This window comes from Anneissia japonica, unplaced genomic scaffold (assembly GCF_011630105.1).
Source record: "Anneissia japonica isolate Jap-2015-1 unplaced genomic scaffold, ASM1163010v1 scaffold287760_len733007_cov179, whole genome shotgun sequence".
NCBI classification, from domain to species: Eukaryota; Metazoa; Echinodermata; class Crinoidea; order Comatulida; family Comatulidae; genus Anneissia; species Anneissia japonica.
In genome coordinates, this window is record NW_022699005.1 from 337,046 (window position 1) to 347,987 (window position 10,942).

The 10,942-nt window shown below is 35.0% G+C and overlaps 1 protein-coding gene across 5 annotated transcripts in view; it reads left to right on the forward strand.

Annotated features, from left to right (window-relative positions):
* The window catches only part of LOC117102802 (short transient receptor potential channel 4-like), a 24,737-nt gene that overhangs the window by 12,367 nt on the left and 1,428 nt on the right, over positions 1–10,942 (forward strand). For 3 of the 5 annotated variants that reach the window (XM_033243218.1, XM_033243217.1, XM_033243219.1), the window contains 5 exons: positions 24–222; positions 4,307–4,489; positions 6,239–6,280; positions 7,509–7,630; positions 9,006–10,228. In XM_033243218.1, the coding sequence (XP_033099109.1) occupies positions 24–222; positions 4,307–4,489; positions 6,239–6,280; positions 7,509–7,630; positions 9,006–9,243 (784 nt within the window). In that variant the 3' untranslated portion in view covers positions 9,244–10,228. Of the gene's footprint in view, positions 1–23; positions 223–4,306; positions 4,490–6,238; positions 6,281–7,508; positions 7,631–9,005; positions 10,229–10,942 lie in introns of those variants that run through there. The other 2 variants (XM_033243220.1, XM_033243221.1) reach the window with 2 other exon arrangements.

The following is a 10,942-nucleotide window of genomic DNA, read 5'->3' on the forward strand; positions in this document are numbered from 1 at the left end:
ATATATATATTTATTATGCTTAGTATTTGGCAATCTTTGCTGACGCTATTTTGGACGCTTTTCGGTCTACAAGGAGTCACAATTGTCCAGCTAAACGACGCAGACCACGCCTTCACTGAAAGCATCGGCACCCTGTTGTTTGCCTTTTACCTGTTATTTGCTGTTGTGGTGTTACTAAACGCTCTCATCGCTATGATGAGCAATACATATACACGAGTAGAAGTAAGTATTATGCATACGCACATTGGTTAAAGCCATTAGTGAAATTACACAGTGCTATTATTGGTGATTGTACAAGCGTTAATAGTGATTTATGGACTAAAAAATATATACTATATGCGCCAGAAGAGCTTTGTCAATCATGAAGGATATTTCTTCCCCGTAACACTTAATCGTGCTTGTTAAGGCCGCCTAATTGATAGCAAACTGTGTGAATGAATTTTTGTACAGGTTTGTTTGCTAAAAGAGGGGTTCCGGATTTTTTCCTATTATCGTATTTATGTAGGGGCGGATTTAGAGGAGGTGGCGGGCAGAAAGAAAAAGAAAAAAAAAAGATCGCCCAACAGGCCTCAGAGGTTATTTTCAGGCGTGTAGAACACAGAAATATCGCGAGGTCATGCCCCGGACCCCTAGGGTATTGTTATCTCGATCGGCCCCACTTTCGGCTCCATTCGGGCTCCCCCCCCCCACCCTTTTTATTTTTCCTTTTTATTTTTGGACGTCTCTGGATCTGCCCCTGTTATTTATTGGTTAATTATAACGTTAGTGAGAAGATCATTAATTTTGTAGTAGCACACAAGAAAGTGGTACAGTCAATTTTATACTAAAGAAAGAAAAGGAAAACAACAGCTCAAGCTAAAGACACTTAAACATTTTTAAAAATTAGATAAGGTTGACAAATATGTCCACATCAAGATCAGCAATCTATATGGAAAAAGCAATAATTGTGTATTCATCTGTTAAATAGGTTTTCTTCCTTTCTCTTGTATCGCTCTTCGAAGGATTCGACGGGAGTATATTATTGTTAATCTTGCTCAGAAAGGACCTAACCCAGACAGCTTACTACCTCCATTCATTATCCTGCCATTGGAAATAGACTAAACCGTAAACACTTTGCCTCAGAGGCAATACGTATCACCACTCTTCGCCATTTTTTCTTCCCTCAAGTAGTTCGAAGGAGATATTACCAGAACCTTCAACAAGACTTCACAATTTCATAAAAACAAAAATCCATTGTCCAAACATCCAGGCTGGGTTCTACCACGTGAGGCACGGTCCGACTTAACCGTCTCAGATCTGGCTGGGGCGGCTGTGTCTCTTCCCTCCATCAGATCGGATCTGCCAGCTCTGGTATGTGTCAATGTGGCAGACCACATACAATCGACCACATCATCTACCACTGCCCTGACTTCAGACCGCTCAAAGGCGAACAGGGACTCCAACACCTGGATGAAGATACCACCATGACATGTTTTTAGTGGCCATACTACCCACCTAACGTTGATTTCATATGAATAATACAAAAGAAGAAAAGTACTAGTGCTACTCCAATACGCTTTCCAAAATTGTTCAGCTCTCCATAAACTCTATTTATTTTCCCTGGACACTTGCTAACATTTCATCAATATAAATGTTGTTCTTGAAGGGCAGTTATTGGTTATCGCCCCGTTTGTCTACTACCGACTTTGTTGAGGATTTGAGTGACTTCTTCATGATGCCATGAACTCTAATTCAGCATATACTCATAGCATACCATACAATACATAATATTAAATTATGAAGCAGTGTGAGGTGGGACCATTGGGTCCAACGTACCCTTTAAGTAAGAAGGCCTGTTTTGAAGCAACATATTATAATTATATAAAATGCTTCTTCGCACTTGTGACATTGTTACGCTATTATAGTTAATAACATGATGTTCTTCACAGTGGTAACACATGCGTATATGCAAGGGTCGAATGTAAAGTTTAATCCACTAAAGTGTCGAGTAAAGTACATGTGGTCTTCCATTTGTTTCAACTTACAGTTTGAGGGCCAAGGCAATAATCGGATTTCAAAAAGTACATTTGTTCGATTATGAATTCGCCCCGCGGTACGGTCCAGTTACTTCAGTGCACATAGGCCTATGCACACAATAACTATACGCCTACATAGGCCTATATATTGCGCAATAAAATACATATGTATTTACTATATTCTGCAGAGCTTCATCGTATATTTGTACTTTACGTGCTAAAGTTTTTTTAGGATTTGAAGTTTTAGCTGAACTCACGTAATATATATAGCCCTATAGGACTTATAAAACTCCCTGAATTTTCCAAAACTGCAGTGTTAAAATGATAAATAACAGCGTTTAACGTAAACAAATGGGTTAAAATATTAAATTAAGTGTAGGCTTACTCTTTCAGACCCAAACAACTCCTGATTTATATTCTAGTTCATCAGTACGCTAACACAAACGCAAGATGAACGATCCTTCTGATGTTGTTATCTGGCTTTAGTCAAGTTATTGTTATTATCAAGTTACATAAAGGAAAAAACAAAGTCCAACTAACGTATTAAAAAAAAAAAAACTGCACCAAACTTTAACGTTATTATAACGTAAAATAGGAGCAAGCAACTGGCACACTGGTTGTAGTTTAGGTCCCCCAACCTTTGGGTCACTGTCGAATCCAAAACGTATGTCCATTTCGCTTGTGTTAATCTTAAGCCGGGGGGCACTCACTGCGATCCACTTATAATCTTAGCACTGACCCTGTTGCTGTCAATGTTTTGCTATATTAATTTAGTTGCTTTATTTACAAACTGAAGCATTTGTATTCGATTGTTTCACAACAATCTCACAATAATACATTTTTTTTCAAATTAAAAGAACTCTTTAAAAAATTGGAAGTAAAATAACCGATGAATCTGACTAAATGAGTACCTTGAAGGCAACGACTGTTAATGCAGTGTAATGTACTTTCAGGAATGGTGCTCCACCAATTGATTGCTTGGAGAAAATGAAAAGTTGCATTAACCATTAAAACGTATGTCCATTTCGCTTGTGTTAATCTTAAGCCGGGGGGCACTCACTGCGATCCACTTATAATCTTAGCACTGACCCTGTTGCTGTCAATGTTTTGCTATATTAATTTAGTTGCTTTATTTACAAACTGAAGCATTTGTATTCGATTGTTTCACAACAATCTCACAATAATACATTTTTTTTCAAATTAAAAGAACTCTTTAAAAAATTGGAAGTAAAATAACCGATGAATCTGACTAAATGAGTACCTTGAAGGCAACGACTGTTAATGCAGTGTAATGTACTTTCAGGAATGGTGCTCCACCAATTGATTGCTTGGAGAAAATGAAAAGTTGCATTAATCATTGTAACCTCCATCAATCAGTAGGTACATACCATTAAAGTACATAAACTAAATTAAAGTGTCTGTTACCCAGAAATATAAATGAGTACCTGTTAGGTTTCGCTGATATTAGTTCAAATAGGCGCCCTATTGCTGTATGACCCCACCCCTAGAAAGCTGGGTGTTACATAGATGTTCCATCCAATGACCGGTGTTTTGATGTGACGCGATGTTTGCATGATCCGCTACCGTATACGACAAACATATAATAATATATATATACATATATATATATATATATATATATATATATATATATATATATATATANNATATTACTGCTTGCGGTACACAACGTAGATACTGTAGCTCTGAAAAGAACTGTTGTCCGCAGAGAATATCGCAACATTTCGATTGAGTTGCTTCAATTGGCTTCAGTAGAATAATATCTGCAGGAATTCCAAAACAGTAAAATACTTATATGTTTTGGGTAGAGAGACTTTCTGGTGATGGGTTGAAAGCTAAGCAATAGCAGAATCTACATGTGAAAAGGCTAATACAAACGCCAAAAATGATAATAATGACATAATAATTATTGTAATACCAAATGAAATTTAACGCGCACATTTCTATCGACCTTTATGCTCGAGGCATGCCGTATTGTCCAATGTATTGCTGAACTTAATGAGCGGATGCGTTTCGCACATAATGGATTCTGATGACAGATTCAATAAACAATGACGCCTTCTGATGCATTTCTTGTCATGTTAATATGTGCAGACATTACTAAGTGTCTACATCGTTAGCTGATCTAGTGTGATAATATTACTAGATTAGTTTATACTGTTTTCTTTACAATATAACGTTCACTTGCTAATTCGACCAGTCAATTTACTAGAATTCTTATTTGATTTTAGTGTTGCTTTTAAATGTTGCATCTATATTATATACTATAGGAAAATTCAGATACAGAATGGAAGTTTGCTCGCGCGAAAATGTGGGGAAGGTTTCTACAGTTGAGGGATACAGTTCCACCGCCATTCAACGTGATACCATCCGTGAAATGGATGCGAGTGTTCTGGCATAACCTTAGATTCGAGTGGTGCATCACCCGTGCCGCTTACCGAAGGCGTAATCAGGTAGGAAAGATATACGAAGTAATTATATCGAGGCGATTATACAACTCGTATTAGTTTTATTGTAATTTTAACGTAGGACAATATAATGACGTCAAACCGCTAGGACTTGAGTAGATTATTAATGGAAAACTATTTAAATGAGGGAACGGCGACGTTGTTTTGATGCTGAAATTGATTCTATGAAGCTAATTAGAAGAAGCCAATGCATGTTCTTCGTATGTAAGCTGCTCGTCTAACACCATGCATTATTTCTAATAATTATTGTCATTCTTATGTCATTTGACCGTCTCCTTTGAGTAGCTGAATCTGGAAATGTTAAAACTGATTAAAATTAGTGTAACAATAATTACATCTAATTCCTACTAGAAACTGTGGCGATTTTGTTTTGATGTGGCAGTGTGCCAGTAAAGTTAATAAAATAAGCTCTTTCATTATATCATAAGCGGCTTCAAGTCTACCACATGCTATCGTTTTATTGTAACCTTGATTAAAGTTGTGTAAAACGTGAAGATAATATTTGAATCAAGAACAACTGCCTTCAATTTCAATTAGGCCTAAGTATAATTTTTATATAAAATATAATTTTATTGTAAGAGATTAAGTATAGTTATTTGGGATGGACATAATAATTAATTATAATGAGCAGTTTATAGTAATTCTAGTAATGATTTACGTAACTCCAATAGAAAGTATCAAGTCTTCTCTGAATAACTTAAGCCAAACCCAGATTTGAAGATTGAAAAGTTTAATAAAAAAATGTTGCAGTCATTAACTGTGAATTCTCGATTGACTGTGCCGTAATGCGTAACACTACCTTAAAAATAGTGCTCCGTAACGATTAATACAATTGCCTTATGCAAGGTCGAGCCAGTACATTCAAAGTGTCGAATGCATGTTTGTAGAAATAATTAGCGTACATGAACATCCACACCCGTCGCCAATTCAGGAATGCCAATTACACTTAACAACTGACCAATAATGTAAGGGACATGAACATTCGGATGTCCCGCGGTAATGCATGCCAACGTACATCCAAATGGATGTAACTCAGTGGACGCCCAGACAAATAGAAAAAATGGCAAAATTCTAAAAAACATAACAAATTGGCTCTGTACGTACTACACTATTAGCGTCACCGAGAAAATAAATATAATTGGCTTGTGGAAATTGAACTACCATAACCATTTTTTTTTTAATTTTTATTTTCGTCAACAACATTTTTCACAGATTTGGCGGATAAATATAATAATTATTAATTTATGATTTTGATCTGAATTATATTAAGGCAAGTGTTTTCTATAACTGCCAAAACGTCCATGTTTGTTTTGGTCACTTGGAAAAAAATTCTCCAAATTAATGCACTCTGTTTTTCATTACCCTCTCACCGAAGTGTATTTAATCTTTTGTAAATCAGCAGAATGATACTTTTTATTCAATATTTACCACAGAGGCTCCTCACAAAGTATGGAAATTATGCTCAACATAAATGTTATCAACTATACGTACCAGTCAAATTTAGTTGTTTTTTCTTTTTGGTCTTCTTTGTTTGTTTTTTTTTAATTCTCACTGTTACAAGTTTTTTGAGAAAAATATTGGTTGAATAAATATTGTTGCAAATGTGACTTTACAACACCTCTCTTCCCCCACTGGCACACTCTTTCACTCCGCCTTTCATACCTCTATATTGACATCCGCTGAGTCATAGTTGGATCATTAGAATATTATTTGTTTACGTGCTTTTATTTTCAGAGTAAACACAGGGACGTTCAAAGTGCCGAGCAACAGTACCTTGTAAGTATGCATATGTAGGCCTAATATTACTATTAATACTCCTATTATTGCTGCTGATACTACTGCTACTGCTGCTGCTACTGTTACTGCTGCTACTGCTGCTGCTGCTGCTAACTGCTGCTGACGCTACTACTACTACTACTGCTAATGCTGCTATTTCTGTTGCTACTACAACTACTCCTACGAATGATGCTACTACAATACTTAGTGGAATTAAATGTATGGGAATGAGCAAGTTGTTAAACTAAATAAAGAAATAGCTTACACTAATCCTTACTAAAAAATATTACATATTATTATTATACTGTACTATAATTATTATCAATAATAATTATCAATTATACTTTCCTGACACCTGAAACCATACAATATTATGAAACCGATGTAAAATAATCTCCAATGATTTTACTATTGATGTTAAGCTAAATTGTCAGATATTCATTTGGACCTACTAACATTATGTCATTCTGCCTTTGTTCAGTTTAATGATAAGTGTCGTCAAATATTATACTCGTATATCATCACACTCTATCTGCATGTCAAAATATTTTACTTTTTGATATTGCAATCAATGAATGAGTGATAATTGACGTAATGTCCCTTTAGGGAATATATTGATACAACACGTCTAACAACCGTAAAGGTCCCCAGTTCAAAAGAATAGTGATTAATTGTGGCATATGCCTTAGTAGTGATTAAGAAACCCTCCTCATAGTCATAGTGTTCTTGCCTCATTTCTAACATTGTATCAGATTTGCTTCCTGAAAGGAGCAACGCCAATCCTTATTAGGCTTAGCCTATAGAACATAAACAAAACATTCCAAAATGATCAGGTTAGGACACCGGCCTAGCTTAGCATTAGGCAGAGAACAGTTGCTTTAAGGTTATCGAGCACGTGTGCCATTAAGCAAGGTAAAGGCAGATGCTATTTCTCTCCTCGGATAATATCTGGATAGGTTTGTTTGAATGCGAACACTTACAATTATGGGATAACCCCTCAAGGTTTCATAGCCAGTGGCGTGTTCCCTAGGTATTTTTCGAGTTAGAGGCGTAAGCGTAAATGCATAACACTTGGATTTATTAGACGAAGCCTTTATTTTACGATAATCTTTGGACCTGATGATAATTATTTTATTAATTATTATTATTATTATTATTACTATTATTATTATTATTATCGTCATCATCATCATCATTATCAGTTTGGTTAATTTCCCTTTACCATTAGTTGATTATTAAGCAACTCGTTACCAGATACATTACAGAAAAAACGACCACTACTGGTGATACGGAGGCAGGTGTAAGCAGGGCAGATGTCATAAACATAAAGAATGATCTAGCTGTTTTCAGGTAATTTTCTTCTTATAGGTTGAAAAACAATTTCTTTTTTGACGTATTTGCTATTATAATAAATTAAAACAGAATAATTCAGACTTAGCGTCGGAGTAATGGAAGTTTAAGAAGATTTTTTTATTTGATGGTGATTCACTCATCAGTTTTAACGACGAAACTCACCTATCCCAGATTGTAACATGATGATTTTACTAGGATCTTGCTATGCACAGACTTTGCCTATAGAGAAATATATTTTGTAAACGTTTTAAAGGATTGGAGAATCAGGTCCAACTTCAGCCGAAAATTCGCCATATCAGCCTACATATGCATAGATCTTGCATAGAACCAGTATCCTACAAAGGTACTTACATTCCATTGAAAAACAGAATCAAGGGGAATGGATATACAAAAAATATATCCACATTTTTATTTAGACGAACCAGCTAAATAAAAGCACGTTGTCAGATACTGCTTTAACCATACGGCAAACAAGAATGTCTATTATCCTATCACCGATACTCAGCAATAATAATCTTTTTTTGAGAGAGAGAGAGAGTAACGTATGCAATAAAATCCGATATCTTTCCTGCAATAAAAAAAAAATCACGAGCGCAATGATTTACATTAGCAATTCCTCTATTTAATTTGTAATTTTGGGTATAATCATTTGAGACTATAAATAATCGATTGTGGTATTTCTGGACTAAATATGTACTTTATTCTTATCTCCTTCAGGGGCAATTATTCAATTGTTGATAGCCTGTAGACAAGGACTACAGGAAATGTAATATGCTGCTGCTGATATATTAAATGTGCATCCATCGAGATGTTCAATGTTTCTAGAAAAACAAACAATAAAGTATACGGTTAAACACAGTTTTGAAATTCCATTGTTGATTTTGCCTAATTTATATATTTCGGAAAGTTATTGCCTTGTTTTTTTTTCGTCAATTAATGGAAGTTAAATAATACATGTTATGTATTCTTTTGCATAGTCCCTTAAATTGGCTTGTAATCAATTTATATAATTTTTGTAGTAGATTTTTCTCAATTTATTTATATATCATACAAGATGCTTATGACATATATTAAATGACATATATATTTAAATTATTAATTAAAAACAATCGCCTTAATTCCGAACCTGGTTACCAGGAGTGATTTCCATAAGAATGTATTATATATTTTAATCATCCAAGAAAGGTACAATATTTATATATATATATACATATAGATATATATATATCATTTCAATCTACATTGAATTTAAATAAAAAATGCTCAGCTCAGTGCCTGTCTCTTATACCTTGTGTGCTATATATATTATTATTATTATTATTATTGTTATTATTTGTATTCATCAGTATTATGTATCATTTTATTTCTTCAGGTACGAAACATTTAAGATGTTGACAAACCAAGAAAAGGCGTTCGTGTCGCTTAACACACGATACAATGAAATTCGAGAACAGTTGCAGAAAGTGGATGATGTGTATAATAAAACTACAGATCTAGATACAAACGTACAAGAACTTCGAGACCGCACGCTAGAAATCCGTGAGACAGTCGACGACATGACAATGTCTTTATTACCTGGTTCATCGAGAAGAAGTACCAGTAATCTGTAATATAAACATTTGTTTAGTGATAAAAGAGAAAGGTAATGGATGTATGTCGATCAATGAAACAACATTTAATTCAAATTTAGTTATCTATACAGTAATCAGATAGGATTTATGTAAGTGATATTAATTTCATGAGAACTACCCAAGGCTCTTTTTCATAACCATTTGATACAGAGAGCCAGTCGTGCACAGTGTTCAAACTGCTCCTGCCAGTACCACATAACCTGGTTTATGTGTCTATTGCATGTGTAGACATTTAGTTATCGTGTCACTCGTAAGGCGTAAGAGTAAATCCGGCTTGACAGTTCAAAGTTCAGAAAACGTAAGTCTAGGCTAGACATGTCAGCAATCTTTTCTTGACCTGTTTTTCATTTCAATTGCCAACTTAAAAAGCGTGGATGGATGAGCTATTTTTTTCCACAATTGAATGTACAGATATTCCTCCAATTTCAAATGTGAATGTTTTCTATTTGTGTGAAAAAACAAACAAACAAACAAACAAACAAACAGGTATGCGTAGGCAGAATAATACTTACAAAGAGCATATTTGTTGCTATATTAAAGTTGCTACACTGTCGCTACCAAAGCATTACCGTTACACCACAATGCAAGAACAATCTGATATCCTACAAGCTTGGTCTACGGATTTAAAATATTTTTAAAAATGGAGCAAAATGAAAATTATATTCAAATTCTAAGAGTGGAAATGGTTGGCTTATCGGTTGTGGTTTGGACTCCCAACCTCGAGGTCGGGGGTTCAAAACTCTCGCTGTGCAAGTCGCTTGTGTCCTTGGGCAAGGATATATTCCCCCAATATTCGACAAGGGGGGGATGGTCCATTGTATCATCCCCCCCCCTCCAATATTTGATGAAAATTAGCATAATTTATTAATGTTGATAACAAAATTATTCTATCTGGTAGCAATCTAAGCTCTTCTTTCCTTAGATGTTAGATGTGCTTGCAAATAAAGCCACATTTTACACTCAAGGTTGTGTACGACATCAGTAATGTTATGTCAATTCCAAGAATGTTTAAGCATATATAGGTTGATGAGGAATTTATTGATTAGGCCTATAATAGCAAAAATTGCATCAATTTATTTTGCAAAAACAAGAATTCCAGCTTCAGAGGGGGGCACATCCCCTGTCCGCACAAGGGCACACATTGGCGCCAACACCAGGCGTGTAACAGGGGTCTTGGTTGGGTCAGAGTGGGTACGGTAGTTGTTTTCCCGGTTAGTAATTTACCATACCTACCCCACCCCACTCCCCATATAGAAAACAATATGACATACGGTAGGGCTTATCATATTTATAATATAGGCCACACACGTGTGTTTGAAACTAAATACAGTATATGCATTTTCATCATGGTTTTATTTATTACAAACATATTCTTTCACCATCAATACATATTATTGAGGCCCTTCTTTTAGGTTAAAACGATCTTAAATTTGTCTTTCTTGAGTTTGGGACTATTATTAAGCCTATGTGTTTAAATAACTTAAAAGGATAATCCTAAAAAAGCCCTAAAAAATGCGCGCAAAATACTTTTGTGTTTTTAATTCTAATTTCGTCGGAATTGATGAAACTACCTAAAATGTGCAATTTATAGAGGAAATTGGCCTACCGTAACAAGAAATACGAGCAAAGAATTTGAGAAATTTAGGCACTTTCAGAGGATGCATTTGTCAAGGGGTGG